The sequence below is a fragment of the Eptatretus burgeri genome, chromosome 7 (genome assembly GCF_056783735.1).
Source record: "Eptatretus burgeri isolate ZD-2024b chromosome 7, Ebu_testis_v1, whole genome shotgun sequence".
In the NCBI taxonomy this organism is placed as follows: domain Eukaryota; kingdom Metazoa; phylum Chordata; class Myxini; order Myxiniformes; family Myxinidae; genus Eptatretus; species Eptatretus burgeri.
Window position 1 is genome coordinate 31,886,560 of NC_140967.1, and position 16,118 is coordinate 31,902,677.

Consider the following 16,118-nt stretch of genomic DNA (forward strand, 5'->3'; position numbering starts at 1 on the left):
AGAAATCCCAGGGATACATACACATACTGTACCTCAAACATTTTGTTTGCTATACTGAACGTTTTTAATTTAAATCTTTTCACGATGGCATTACAGTCTCCTTTGATGCAGACCTTCAGAATACTGAACAAATTAACAGAACTGAAGAGGTTATACTGGTGGAGGTTTTGGGGGGTGGTGGGTGCATTTTGGTCAATTTCATAAAAGGTTGAATGTCTTTAAGAAAATGGAAGCCTTATAAAAACAATATGCTTCTCTAAACTCGTATTCCTCTGACCTTGCAACCAGAGCCAGACCAGGTCTGCTCTTCATCCATCCAAAAGAGACACCGTGCTGAAAATGTAGCCAGAAATAATGATCCATTCCTCTCCTGTAGAGTACCAGGTGTCGTCCATATTTCTGGTCCCTCAGCTTCCTCCGCAGCAACTTTTATGGCAAGGTAATAAGTACCAAGCCCCGGAAGCTCTTCTGCATTTATAACCCAGGTGTGTCCTAGCAATGGAATGTGTTGGGAAAGAGATTGTATTATGCAATTTACAAACTCGATTGCAATTGCGATCGTTATCATCAATATCACTTGCCTGTGTAATGTCCGAGGCTTGCAGTGAGGTTATACTCTGTCTCTGTCGGCCATTCATCCACACGTAAGAAAAGGAACATAGCTGGCAGGACGGCTCGACTTCGAGCCTCCACAACCACCACAAGCGCTGTGTCATCCCGAGTAATATTGACGGCTATCACTGTGAGGTTTCCATCTGCAGAAATTTCTGTCCATGTTATGGCAGAGGCAGATTTTCCTGATCGAGGCAGCATAATCTATGGGAGATAGGAGTCTCATACACCAACTGAACAGGCATGGATGATGGAAAAGAGAGTCTCCAAATGCCTTTCAAAGAATCATCATTACCAACAAACAACAAAAGAGAAAATAATTAATTTATTCAATTGGCTTTCCAGAGTGAACTGCACACCATCGTAAAATCCATCACCATATGGTGCCTTCTTCATTAATGTGTATGCATCTGCCTGCTGGTTGCATCACTTGTGGAAGTGTGGCTATGCAGCTTATGCAGTTCTCACTACAGATTAGGGTTAGAATTTGGAATTTAGATATGGCACCGGTGCACATTTGCCTACAGGAAGGAGGAGGGAAGGAAGGAGGGAAAGGGAATGAGGGAGGATTGGAGAAGGAAAGAATGGAATGAAGGAAGTCTTATAGATTTGTTTGGTAAGAAAGGGAGTACGACTTTTTCATTCTGATTGGAGGATTGGAAAAGGAAGGATAGAACAAATGAAGGAAAGGATGGAATGATTTAAGGAAATAGATGGAAGGAAGGTGGGTAAAGGATAGAATGAAGGAAAGAAAAGGCGGAGGAATTTGGAATTGGGGGTGGGGGGGTGGGGGTGGGAGGAATGGCGACTCAAGGAGGAAAGGGCATCGTGGAATGAGAAAAGAGCAAGGAGAAAGGAAGATAAATGAAATCTGAATACAAGTTTTTCAAATTCACTTAAGCATCTGGGGGTTTCACCTCAATGCTTTCTGAAAGGTTATGCACCGGAAGAACTCCTCGATCTTTTGATGATTTCAGGGTCAGGCTGCTGACCATCCCAGTGACCTCTGATCCATTTTCGGACCAGGAATATGGATTGTTGGCAAAGCTCACCATCTGTAGGAAAAAGAGGTTTCACAGATGTACTGTCAGCATTTGTATAAATTGTTACAAGAACATCAATTTTTTTCTTCTTCTTCCTCGTTAATATAACTCAACCTCTTTTCTTGTTTTTCAATTCATTTATTTTGAAAGCAAGATGTCACTTGTTTTGACAGGTTATGAGAATCTCACTATACTTGAGAGCAATAATAATAATAATAATAATAATAATAATAATAATAATAATAATAATAATGACAGGTCTTCGAGAAGACTTTGCTTAATCAAGCCCAATGAATAAATCCACTTCTTGGAAATATAAATAAAAGTATTCATGAAACATAGACTTCAAAAGTAAAATGCGTACACTTTACATCACCATATGGGCATCGGCAGGATAGTTCTAAGGTAGGATACTTATCATTTGATCTATCTATCTCTATCTCTATCTCTATCTCTATCTCTATCTCTATCTCTATCTCTATCTCTATCTCTATCTCTATCTCTATCTCTATCTCTATCTCTATCTCTATCTCTATCTCTCTCTCTATCTCTATCTCTATCTCTATCTCTCTCTCTCTCTCTCTCTCTCTCTCTCTCTCTCTCTCTCTCTCTCTCTCTCTCTCTGTTCTATTCCTGACCAGACTATGAAACCATCACCCTGGTTCTTCCTGCAATATGCAGATGGTGAGACCGAACATACAGCTACATGATGCTCCCTCATCCTTTGGAGAGTCCTTTACACCCAATGCCTGCCCAATCCTAGATGAAGAGTGAAAACGTCGGACCAGAGCCTTTCCTACTGGACAATAATACAAGTTGGTGGTCCCTTTATTTTAACCACATGGATGCGAAGCGAAAAGTGGAATTAAGCAATCGGTTCACTTCTGTCCGTCCGCCCGTCCACCCATCTACAAACATCAGTTTATGATCGAGGAACAACTTAATTTCAATTCAATCTTATATTTTGAACATGGATCAGAACATTAATCGGAAAAGGAACTCATAATTTAGCTGTACTTTGGCTTTGAATTCGTCCTGATCGTGCATGTGCAGAGAGGAGTGAGATCATTGTTTAAGTCTATCTGCTTGTCTGGTGGTCAAACCAACTTTAAAATCATTCCATAAATAGGAAGCTTCCTGTTTTTAAGGACAGCATAAAGGATACAAACAACAGGCACGAAGACTAACCTAACGTGTTAAATAAGGTGGTGTAAAAAAAACACTGCGTCAGGATAGTAAACTTCTGGAATTAATTTTTTTCATACGAACTTCAATTCATTTTATTTCAATTTAATTATAAACTCAAACACTGCATGGCGTAAGGTGTTCTATGAACTCTCTTGTTCCATATGCATCTTACCAAGGATTTAAAAGGAATTAAGGCACAGGAGGAGACCATTCGGCCCATCATGCCTGCGCTACACCAATACCCGATTTAATCACTCCGTTGATATCCTCTGTCGTAACGTCGTCGATATCCGATATCCGTCGATATCTTTTGAACTTCAACCTTTTTTTTTTTTGCGACCATGGTAGACAAGATGGCAGGCACGATTAAAGTGCTGGATGGACAGACTGGATTTGTAATGCTTAAAAAATTTCCATACTTTTGCCAACGTTAAATTTACATGAACAATTAAGATGCATCAATTTTTGATGTGCTGATCAACAAATGACATTGCTGTTTATTAGTGTAGTTGATAGTAGAAAAATCGTGCAAATTATGATACAAGCATCAAATTTGGCATTTCTGTTCTGCAGGGGATTCTACTCAAATCTGCCCGATTGGCCATTTGAAAATCCAAAATTTTAAAAAGAAAAAAAACTTCAAAAAAAATTTGAAGTCACAGCTGGCTGAAATTCTTGAAGCGCAAGTGAACATCCCAGACAGAGAACCAAGGGGAGATGCAGTCATCATTGATGGCTCAGCACTTATCAATGCACTACCTCCACGCACTTCAAAGATATTTGATGACTATGCTAAAGAAGACATCATCCCAAAGGTGGAATCCTATGGTGCCAGGTATGAGAGGGTGGACGTAGTGTTTGATGTGTACAAGAAGTCAAGTCTGAAGTCTGAGGCAAGGTCGAAAAGGGGGAAAGGAATCAGAAGAAGAGTGACAGGAACCAGTAAGACCCCAAGTAACTGGAGAAGCTTTCTTCGAGATGACAGCAACAAGACTGAGCTGTTTCACTTCCTTTCGGAAAAGATGTGTGAAGCACAGACGACAAGCACAGTCATTGTCACAAAAGGAGAAGATGCCATTAGCAACACAAGGAAGTCACTGGATGCTGTGTCTCCATGTTGTCATGAAGAAGCTGACACTCGAATATTTGTACACGCCAGGGATGCAACGACGGACGGTAGCAAGTCCATTATCATCAAGGCTAATGACACGGACGTACTAGTCATAGCAATATCTGTACTGCCATCCTTACAGGAACTAGGTCTTGAGAACATGTGGATTGCCTTTGACCAAGGAGCCAAGGCGCAATGGATTCCAGTCCATGAGGTAGTTTCTGCAATAGGGCCTGAGAAAGCTAGAGGGATCCCATACTTCCATGCGTTCACTGGATGTGGTCGTGTCTGCCTTCTGCGGTAAAGGGAAGAAAATTGCATGGCAGACTTGGAACGTCTTTGATGATGTTTCTGAAACATTCACCAATCTCAGCCAGCATCCAACATTGATTCGTGATCTTGACTTTTTTGAAGTTTTTTTATTTTTTTTCAAAATTTGGATTTTCAAATGGCCAATCAGGCAGATTTGATTGGAATCCCCTGGAGAACAAATGTGCCAAATTTGATGCTTGTATTATCATTTGCACGATTCCTCTCAAAAATTGCTGTTATCTGCCCCACTATATAGTTCAAGGAGAATTCAAATGGACTAAATAGAGCATTGCTTATAGGTTTCTTTATTTTATTCACCTCTCAATATAATCGGCATTTGTCAGGAGAGATGGAAACACAACTCAGGTCGCATGCTGAATGGCAACACCCCTCCAAAATCAATGGCACTTTGCTCGATAAAAAACAGACTCTCAGAAATGTGAAACAAATTTTTTGCTGATTTTGCTTGTGCGACTTGTGCTCTGTTACAGTGTGGAAACTTTGAATGTCATAATGGAAAAATACATGCGTTAAGTAAACAAAACCATCCAAAGTATACAACCAACAAATTGTTACCTCCACATCGATGGCATTATCGTCACCATCAGGGATTGGAAGTGATTTGGGCAGTGAGAAACTGCCGGATGTTTCCTCAGTCCCCTGGATCTGATAGTTAGCCAAAGTACCTGGCTTGCAGCTGCACATAAAAAAAGAGAAAAACTAGGTTCACTTTTTTCAATGTCAACCAACCTTGACAAAACATACAATGCCTTCAGAAAGTATTCACACCCCTTGACTTTTTCACATTTTGTTGTGTCACAGCCTGAATTTAAAACGGATTAAATTTTAATTTTCATTTTTTGTCACTGATCCCCACAAAATACCCCATTAATGACAAAGTGAAAAAAATTTTAAAGAAATTTTTACAAATTAATTAAAAATGAAATCTGAAATGTCTTGCGTCAATAAGTATTCAACCCCCTTTGCTATGATACTCGAAATTGAGCTCAGGTGCATCCAATTTCCTTTGATCATCCTTGAGATGTCTCCACAACTTGATTGGAATCCATCTGTGGCCAATTCAATTGAATGGACACGATTTAGAAAGAAACACACCATTCTATATAAGGTCCCACAGTTGACAATGCATGTCAGAGCAGAAGCTCTTCCATGAAGTCCAAGGAACTGTCCGTAGATCTCACACATAGAATTGTGAGGAGGCATAGATCTGGGGAAGAGTATAAAACAATTTCTAGAGTGTTGAAAGTTCCCAAAAGCACAGTGAGCTTCATTATTAGAAAATGGAAAGAATATGGAATGACCCAAACTCTTCCTAGAGCTGGCTATTCGACCAAATGGAGCAACTGAGCAAGAAGGACCTTGGTCAGGGAGGTGACCAAGAATCCAATGATCACTCTGACAGAACTACAGAGTTCCTTGGCTGAGATGGGAGAACCAGCCGGAAGGACAACAGTCTTTGAAGCACTTCACAAATCTTGGCTTAATGGGAGAATGGCCAGACGGAAGCCACTCCTGAGTAAAGGGCACACGACAGCACGCCTGGAGTTTACCAAAGGCACATGAAAGACTCTGAGAGCATGAGGCAAAAGATTCTGTGGTGTAATGAGATGAAAATTGAACTCTTTGGCCTGAATGCAAAGCGCTACGTCTGGCAGAAACCGAGCACAGCTCATCACCCATCCAACACCATCCCTACCGTGTAGCATGGTGGTGGCAACATCATGCTATGGGGGTACTTTTCAGCAGTAGGGATTGGGAGACTTGGAAGGAGAGAGGGAGCAATGAATAGAGCCAAATACAGGTAAATCCTTGAGGAGAACCTGCTTCAGAGTGCAAAAGTCCTTCGATTGTGGTGAAGATTTGCATTCCAACAAGACAATGACCCCAAGCATACAGCCAAAGCAACACTGGAACGGCTTCAGAAAAAGAACATGAAAGCCCTTGAGTGGCCCAGGCAAAGCCCAGACTTGAATCCCATTGAGAATCTATGTAAAGACTTGAAGATTGCTGTCCACCGACGCTCCCCATCCAACTCGACAGAGCTTGAGCAAATCTGCAAAGATGAATGGGAGAAAATCCCCAAATCCAGATGTGCAAAGCAGATACAGACGTACATATGAAGACTCGAAGCTGTAATCGCTGCCAAAGGCACTTCGACAAAGTATCGACTCGGGGCTGAATACTTATTGACCCAAGACATTTCAGATTTTCATTTTTTATTAATTTGTAAAAATGTCTAAAAACAAGTTTTCTCTTTGTCATTATGAGGTATTTTGTGTAGATCGGTGACAATTTTTTTTAATTTAATCCATTTTAATTTGAGGCTGAAACACAACAAAATGTGAAAAAGTCGTGATGTGAATACTTTCTGAAAGCACTGCAGTTGCTCATTTAGCTTCGACCAGTGAGCTAGCTGATGTTTATTGATTATTTTGTTTACCAGACATTCCGGAAATATTGGTTCCACCCCCGTTACTGGGTTCTATCAGCTGGTATCATTTACTTCTGAGAAGTGGTAAGAATTTCTCAAAGCTTGATCAGGAGCAGATGAGCACATGCATTCATTCTTTGATACAAATTATTATCATGAAACGGTACACTGTCGTACACCACACATGCATTCCATTGGTATGTTATAAGATAGGAATAAAAACAATAAGAAATGAGATGTCAGAACTTTTGCCTCACCGGTCCAGTGCAAGAGCCAAAGCTGGTGTGGAGACAGAGATGACTTCCTCACCGGGCACACGATCAGACAACAACACATTCTGCAGCCGGTCTACTGTGCCCAAGACACCAGCTGTGACCTTTTGTCGCTGTACACATTTGAGCATATGTCCACAATCTCACGTTAATACGATATAGAACCTGGGGCTTTTACAATCACGTTACAGTGTCATCACAGATTGTATCGCAAACTCAAAATCTCCAAACCTCGATGCAAACGCAACCTTCTTTTCTGACCCAGTGAAAACGTTTACCCGAACCCTAAGAACCTCTTCAAATTAGAACTGCCCAGCTCATTACATCACATTAAAAAAAAATCACTTTCAAAGGGGCCATCTATAATTACATGTGCAAATATAAAGTTATGGAGATGCATTCATGATCCTCGCTGGAGGAGAGGGTAATAACTGAATCTCTGGGCCGTTTGTTCATTTGTTTGTCTGTCTGTTTGTTTGTCTGCACAGAACTTTCATGTTTTTCTCCACAACCGCTTGGCGGTTATCACCGTCGGAGCGACTACTCGGGTAGAATGTTGTATTGATGATTATGATGTCATAGGTCATGTAGTGTGGCAGCCATGTTGGGAAAACGGGAAATTTTGGACCTCTGTTTCTCTGAAACCATGCCAAGGAAAAAATTGAAACTTGGCAAATAGCAAGTACTCCTCACGGGGAATAAGTCTGTTTTTTTTATGACATCATAGGTACCTTCGTTATGACGTCATAATTGCATATGTAGAATGCTACATCTGATCAGTATGAAAACTTTTGAGGGTCGTCTTGGGATAAAATGGTCTGAAGATAAAAATTGATGACGTCATCGGTCACATGATTTGGCAGCCATATTGTTTGTTTGTTTTTTAACCTTCAAAAATCCTCTTCTCTGAAGTGGCTGAAAAGATCGAGGTGAAACTTTACAGGAATTACCGTCGATCCATGAGGAACAAAGGGTTCACACATATGATGTAATAGGTTACATGGTTTGGCAGCTATATTGGATTTACCTTAAAACCTATAAAAGTCTTCTCCAGAACACCTGGACAGATCGAGGGGAAACCACACAAATGTTCCACAAGCCTTGGTTGTACAAACTTGTTAAGGAATAATTGATAGTTCACATGGTTTGGCAGCCATATTGGATTGAAGAAAAATATTAAATAATGTTTTCGCTGGAACTGCTTAATCATTCGACGTGAAACTTCAATATGATGATCCAGTGGTGATGGGGAATAAATGTTTTAAATTTCAACTTGAGCGGATACATGGTCTGGTAGCTAGAATTATTTAATTTTTTTGATCTGGGTTCTTTATGATATTTTTTTTTTGAATAAGGCTCACTTGGCTGTGCCTGGATGGGTTTGAAGGTAGAGGAGTAGCAGCTGAAATGTGAATCCTATCCAGGTTCCTCCTGATGATTTTATCTTTGCTTTTTGCTTGTTTGGGTTCCTTCTGATTACTCCAATGCAGGACTGTACCTATTTGGTCTTCCATTTGATTTGAATTGAATTTATTTTAATTCAATTGAATTAAATTCCAAATTCCCATTCCAAATTCAATTGAAAGTTAAATAAAATAAATCGTCATGGGTCAGGGTCAGGGTCAGGTGTCCAATCAAAGTGGGGTTGCATCAAAGCGGGACGTCTTAGTACCTGGTCATCACTGTCAGCAGGTGTAAAGTGGCACTTCTAATTATGTCTCTTATTAATGATGAAACACACCAGTACACAAACAACACACAAAACAACACAAACACCACATGAAACAAGTCCTGGCGAGGGTCTGCAATCTCTGATTGCTCTTTTTCTTGTTTATTAAGTTATTCCACTGCTACACGTACATGCTTGGCCCAACGAAGTGGCAGCACCTTGATGTTAGCTCCTTCAAAATATTTGGGACAGGTGCCCAGCCAGTTCAAGTCGCATGCTTTGACATCTTTATCATTCACAAACTTAAATGCCACCCACGGCATTGCTTGAATGGCTTAAATCAATGGAAATTATAGGGTGATGGGTTTGAATTGTTTTGGGGATGATTTCGATTTTAACTTTCCATTGCATATAATGTACTAAAGTAGTAATGGTCATGTTTACCATGTGAGGGTGAGCATTATCATGCATTAAAGCCACGGCCTGAATGAGACAACATACCTGACTGTTTTTTGTCTGTATATTGGTCCTCACATTAACCCATCCCCCCCCCCCCCCGCACGTAGCGGAAGACGGGGTTTTGCAATCACTTGTCTGTCTGTCTGCTTGTCTATGTGTCTGTCCGGGCTGTAACTTTTTTTTAACCATTTGAACTTTTGTCATCAAATTTTCAACAAAGCTTTATTATAAGAATATGGATAAGACAAATTAATAATTTTGTTGAAATAATTTTCATTATTTTCATGATGATGATGATGAATATTATTATTATTATTATTATTATTATTATTCGACCCTTTTTTGCTATTATTTTAAACATTTTTTTTCTCAACAACCACTTGGCTGATTGACACAAACTTTTCAAGGTAGGAGCGCCCCCCCGCCCCCCCTCCCCATGGAAATATTTTAATGATAATTGTGACATCATAGGTCGTGGTATGGCAGCCATCTTGGATTAAGGGCAAAAAATGTGAAAACATTATATATCTGAAACCGCTGATGGGAAAAATTTGAAACTTGGCACATCTCATTCTACTCCCAATGGAGAATATAGGATTGTAAGGATGACGTCATCGGTGGAGTGGTAGATCAGCCATAAATGTTTTAATCAAAATCCTCATACACTGAATCTCAGTGGTAAACATGTCCAGGTCGTAACATAATTTACCGATTGAGCTTTTGTCATCAAATCTTCAACAAACCTTTATTGTAAGATTGTGGAGAACACGAATTAATAAAATGTGTAACTTTTTTTTAAATGTCGCTTTCATCAAGTTTAGTTTGAGTACAAAGTGGACGTGAACGGCTTTGCATTTTCAGATGCTTTCTCATTTCATTTGTGTTACAAGTCACTGAATCCTGTGCATTAAAGTTTATTTTCCGCTGGTTAAATAAATTCCACATGAATGTAACCATTAAATTCTCAAAAGATTGCTGCCAATTACCTTTCCTGCTGAGCCTTGAAGTTTTTTGTTTTTTAAATTTTTTTTAGCATTATGGACAAAGAATATCTTCACTCCATGCTAGCATTCTGTGACTGATGTGATGTGATGGACCCAGGTCCCCATCACATCATTATCTCTTTTCTTCAAGAAAGAATCTCCCTTTCTCATAGCATTTTAAGAGCTTTGTTGCAATAGCCACACGAGTTGCCTTTTGATCAAAAGTGAGGTCCTGTGTTACCCAGCTTGCACTAACCTTGAATTTGAACACAATATGAATGAGTTTCCACAATTGGAACACTGACACTCCCAAACCTTCTGCAATTGCACATATAATCCTGTAATCGGGGCAATTAATCAATTGGCTCTTCAACACGTTTAATATTTGTTCCAGTGACAACAGGTGGTTGCAAGTGAGAATGGTCAAGATAGAGTTCACCAATTCACCCCATTTTGAACTCCATCATTTAAATAATGAGCAGTGTTTTAGTCTTTGCAGCAGTGATCCCTGGTCCCTCTCCTGTCCTTAAAAAGCTTCGCTACCAGGTAGTGAACATTAGCTATATGCTTTTGCAGTGTGGTATTAAACCATCGAGACAAAGTTCAAACACATTATTTGTTCTGGGGGCAGAGGAGAAGGGTGATTTTGGACTGGTGCCTACATTATGTGTACAGGAGAAAGGGGTAAGTCAAAAATCCTTCCACTACATACATAATAACCAAATGACCCTAAAATAAGAAAAGAAAAGTTTGAAAAATAATGAAATATAAAAGCTGATATCTTCATTGTGTTTTTTTTCTTCTTGTGAGAAACAAATATTAATCATATTAGAAGTTTGAAATTAGTGGTGTTTACTGCTGGCATGAGTATTTGATAGTGAATCGGGTGTAGTTCAGAAAGTAGAAGATACTTCATTTCAAACAACTGTCACAATTTAGCCCTGGAATTTGAGCTAAACGAGGTGTGTAATGGAGCAGGTGAGTGTATCAGCTGTTTGTGTAACAACAACTACTAAAGAAACTCAGTAACAGCAAGATGTTGCCAAATAAGAGGTTGAACAAGAACAGCACTCGGTAAAGCGCATACCTCTGCCAGGGTGAACAATTTACGTTTTGTATCCTCCTGATGGGCGGAATCCGGATCCTCACAAAAATCAAATCAGTTAGTCTTTGTCACACACCCAACCTGTCCACCAAGTTTTGTCTGAATCCATCCACAACCTTTGACATATTGTGCTGTTTATCGTTTTTGGCCCTATCTCTTAATTGTGAAGAATCACTTAAAAGTTCTCGTATCTGGATCCGGATATTCACCAACATCTAACCAATTCGTCCTTGTCATACACACAACCTGTCCACAAAGTTTTGTCCAAATCCATCTGTAACTTTTTGAGATATTGTGCTCACTGACAGACAGACAAACAGTGGTGAAAACATAACCTCTGTCTACCTTTGGTGGCAGAGGGAATTAAACTATATTTTTACATTCACAAATCAAAATGCAAAATTACAGTTGAATTAACAGCAAACATTGTTTTGTTTTAATCACCAATTCTCATTCACCTCTTCAATCCCAGACTTTGTCTCTCGGTCATTTTCCTCTTCTTCTCCCATCAATGTTGATGCCCTAAGAGCCTCCAGGACATGACCTGTGGCCATTACAAGGAAACGAGCGACATCTTCTTTGCCCGGACCAGCACGGCCACTTGCATTTGCACTGAGTTTCAAAAGGGAGTCACTGAGGCCCAGCAAGGCTTGTGTGGTACTGAGCTATAGAACAACAGAAGGACAGAGGAAGGAAAGAGGTAAGGTGGTTAATAACAGTATTCTTAAGCTTTTATTTGCACTGTACATATGTCAATAATTACATAGTACTGTACATCCTTCTGCACTTCACTAAGTGACATCATACTAAAATATGCCAATTGTATGTATGTATGTATGTATGTATGTATGTAGCTTATAGAATCGAAAATGGTTTGGCCTATCTCCACCAAATCTTGCACACATACGTATGGTACCCAATGACAGGTCATGGGCATAAATATCCCCTTCCAAATAGGGTGGGGAAACGACTTGTAATTTTCACATGTACACATAGAATCGTGCAGATGACTTAACCACTGACCCCACAACTACCACTATCTTTTGTTCCCAGAGGGAGCAGGTATGACTCCAGTCATATCTTTAATTTCCAAAAACTTGCAGATGTTTTCCATTTTAGCAGCTTTGGTGGCGGAATTGTTAGAGCGTCTGTTCTGAGTCTGGGAAGTTGGCCGTTTGAACCCTGGGCGAGTCCTACTGAAGACTTCCAAAATGGTACATGCTGCAACTTTGCTTAATGCTCAGCATAAAAATAGAATAAAGCATGGTCAAACAACCATAAGTTGGTTATAATAACACAGACTTTGGGTCTCATGGCCTCCACCTGCATCACAGTTCCTTGTAAGGTAACTCATATTAATATTATTTTCACCAATCGGTTTTCTTTTACCCACTTTGCTTCCCTCTCCCACTGATATATCCACCTATCGTCTGCTGCATAGTTTATAGTTTTCCAATCCTGTTTACCAATCATGAGCCCAGATTCACCATCTCTTGTCTGCTCCTACAATATCACATCTACCCTTGAACAGTGTGACTGCACAACAGCTTTTGCTCGTTCGGTCATCTCTTCGAGCATGACCTAATAATATGAGTGTCGATGTCATTCGATCTGTCCGTTCACAATGAAGTTGAAGCGGGAGATCTGGTCATTAGTGATCCTGATAGAGGTCGATGAGACGTACACGGTGGTATGACTTTCAAGGTCACCGAAGGTCAAGGTCAAGGTCACGAGGCCTTTGAAGTTGCGAAAATGACGATTTTCAAATTCTATCTCCTCCGCCATTTCTCAAGCGAATTTGATTGTAGCATATGAATCTATGGGACAATATCTAAATTTGGTCGGGCCGGATTTTCAACATTCGCTTTCGTTTTCGTGTTGGCGGTTTGAACTGTGATATCCGGATCCTCACATTATATAATTTTTTTATATATATTTATGGCCGATTTTCAAGAATAAGGGTGATGTGCAGAGCTGTGGAAATTATAGAGGGATAAAGTTGTTAAGCCACACCATGAAGTTGTGGGAAAGAGTAGTGGAAGCTCGGTTGAGAGGAGAGGTGACGATCTGTGAGCAGCAATATGGGTTTATTCCAGGAAAGAGCACCACTGATGCAATGTTTGCTTTGAGAATGTTGATGGAGAAGTATAGGGAAGGCCAGAAGGAGTTACATTGTGTGTTTGTGGATTTAGAGAAAGCTTATGATAGGGTGCCAAGAGAGGAGTTGTGGCATTGTATGAGGAAGTCGGGAGTAGTGGAGAAGTATGTGAGGATCGTGCAGGATATGTATGAGGACAGTGTGACAGCGGTGAGGTGTGCGGTAGGAATGACGGACCGGTTTAAGTTAAAAGTGGGATTGCACCAAGGATCGACTCTGAGCCCTTTCCTGTTTGCAATGGTGATGGACAGGTTGACGGACGAGATCAGACTGGAGTCCCCATGGACTATGATGTTCGCGGATGACATCATGATCTGTAGGGAGAGTAGGGAGCAGGCTGAGGCGAGCCTTGAGCGGTGGAGGTACGCACTGGAGAGAAGGGGAATGATAGTCAGTCGGAGTAAGACGGAGTACATGTGCGTAAATGAGAGGGAGGGTGGTGGTATGGTGCGGTTGCAAGGAGTGGAGGTGGGGAAGGTGGATTGGTTTAAATACTTGGGATCAACTGTCTGAAGTAACGGAGAGTGTGGGAGAGAATTGAAAAAGAGAGTGCAGGCAGGATGGAGTGGGTGGAGAAGAGTTGCAGGAGTGATTTGTGACAGAAGGGTAGCTGCAAGAGTGAAGGGGAAAGTATATAAGATGGTAGTGAGACCAGCTATGTTGTATGGTTTGGAGGCGGTGGCACTAACAAAAAGACAGGAAGCGGAGCTGGAGGTGGCAGAGTTAAAGATGCTGCGATTCTCGTTGGGAGTGACGAGGATGGAGAGGATAAGAAATGAGTACATTAGAGGGACAGCGCAGGTAGGACGGTTTGGAAACAAAGTGAGAGAGGTGAGATTGAGATGGTTTGGACATGTGCACAGGAGGGAAGCGGAGTATATCGGGAGAAGGATGTTGAAGATGGAGCCGCCAAGCAGGAGGAGAAGAGGAAGGCCAAAGAAGAGGTTCATGGATACGGTGAGGGCGGACATGCGGGTGGTTGGAGTGTCAATGGAAGATGTGGAGGATAGAGCGAAATGGAGACGGTTGATCCGCTGTGGCGACCCCTAACGGGAGCAAGCCGAAAGAGGAAGAAGAAGAAGCTTTCGTTTTCGTGTCACGTGACTTCAAAGTTGGCAAAAAATGCGAAAATGACGATTTTCAAAATCTATCTCCTCCTACATTTCTCAAGCGATCTTGAATTTGATTGTGGCATATGAATGTATGGGACAATATCTAAATTTGGTTGGGATGGATTTTCGAATTTTGCTTTCGTTTTCGCGTCACGTGACTTCAAAGTTTGCAAAAACTGCCCTACCTTCAGGAGGCTATATATTCTCTACTGGGTATGGTAAAAGTTAGTGAATGGTGTCATTGCATAGCAGCTGACCTTGTCTTTCATGTTCATTCGAAAGAATACCGATATCTTCGAATACGTACACGTCACGTGACTGAATTTTGTGAAAACTGCTTCATGTAGTTGCAAAATGATGATTTTCAAAATCTATCTCCTACATTTCTTAAGTTATCTTGAATTTGATTGTGGCATATGAATCTATGGGACAATATCTAGATTTGGTCGGGCCGCATTTTCGATATTCGCTTTCGTTTTCGTGTCACGTGACTTCAAAGTTGGCCAAGAATCCCTCCTGACCCGAGAACACGACACCCTAGTAACAGGAACTCATGCTTGTAAAGGTCGTTATCGTGCTTGGTATTCGTTAACTCTCGGTTTGTAACTCCTATTATATAATCTGCCTGCCTGCCCGCCCGCGGCCTGCCTGCCTGCCATATAGCATAGCTTTTTAGGTACCCCCACTCATCGCCGAATGTCCCCACCAAATCGGCAAATCGCCATAGGCCTAGGTCATAGAAGCTATCAGAATCGAAAAATATCGGATGGCATATCGTTATGTGTTTAATGTACGTCAAAGTGCTGGAAAACAATAGAGAGATCTCCATTGCTTTCCAGCACTTTGATATACGCCATCCTTCTTTTGACACGAATATTGATCAGCAGCCGACACGACGGGACAGGTGTCCAGTCATATGAAGTTTTTACGGTGTTGTTGTGTTTTTGATATTTCCGGTGTTTAGCACTGCTTCGTCAAATAATCGCCATGTGCGATTGCGATATTTCCGGTTTCCTTCCGCGTTTATCTTATGTCGTACACATATAAACATTATTCCTGCATATAGTGCACAGTCATCGGTTGTCTTATTCATCGGTTGGTCCAGTGGAGTCCACTGGAATATTCTGAACTGAACGAACAGAACTGTGGATAGTAAGAGTGAGTAGTGTGGTGTCGTCAGTGTTGTTGTTGCACTTTTTATAAGAGATTGGAAAACAAAAAGGCTCGGCCTACGTATCTACCCATCAAATCCACTGACTGACTGGTTTGTGTCGTAGTTGGCTGTCTGCCATTTGCTACTGTACCTACCTACTCTATTACATAGAGTGATAGTGATTATACCACCTACTTCTACGGACTCTTGGCCATCTACCTACTGGACATTATTTGACGGACTCGTTGGCATTAGTGCAGAGGAGAGTATAGTATATAAATTTGGTGATTGGTGTCCAGTGGACAGCTACAGCTGTGTAGTAAGTCAGGAAATAGACCCTATTCGGCTCTCGTTCGGAACACCGCAACACTTTTTTTAATTTTAACAGCTAGAAGGCTAGTTTTGGTTTTACCTTGTAGATAATTATTTTTTAGTTTAGATCACCGAGTTTCCGCAACTTTGAGCTCGTGATAGATGAGAAATTGACCA

At 40.9% G+C, this 16,118-nt stretch overlaps 1 protein-coding gene across 2 annotated transcripts in view; it reads right to left on the reverse strand.

Annotated features, from left to right (window-relative positions):
* Nucleotides 1–16,118, reverse strand: part of PKD1L3 (polycystin 1 like 3, transient receptor potential channel interacting) — a 232,144-nt gene that overhangs the window by 140,061 nt on the left and 75,965 nt on the right. For both annotated transcript variants that reach the window (XM_085887936.1, XM_085887934.1), the window contains exons 19-24: nucleotides 11,665–11,871; nucleotides 6,976–7,103; nucleotides 4,843–4,963; nucleotides 1,530–1,667; nucleotides 582–816; nucleotides 278–492 (exon numbers count right to left, since the gene is read on the reverse strand). In XM_085887936.1, the coding sequence (XP_085744062.1) occupies nucleotides 278–492; nucleotides 582–816; nucleotides 1,530–1,667; nucleotides 4,843–4,963; nucleotides 6,976–7,103; nucleotides 11,665–11,871 (1,044 nt within the window). The remainder of the gene's footprint in view (nucleotides 1–277; nucleotides 493–581; nucleotides 817–1,529; nucleotides 1,668–4,842; nucleotides 4,964–6,975; nucleotides 7,104–11,664; nucleotides 11,872–16,118) is intronic.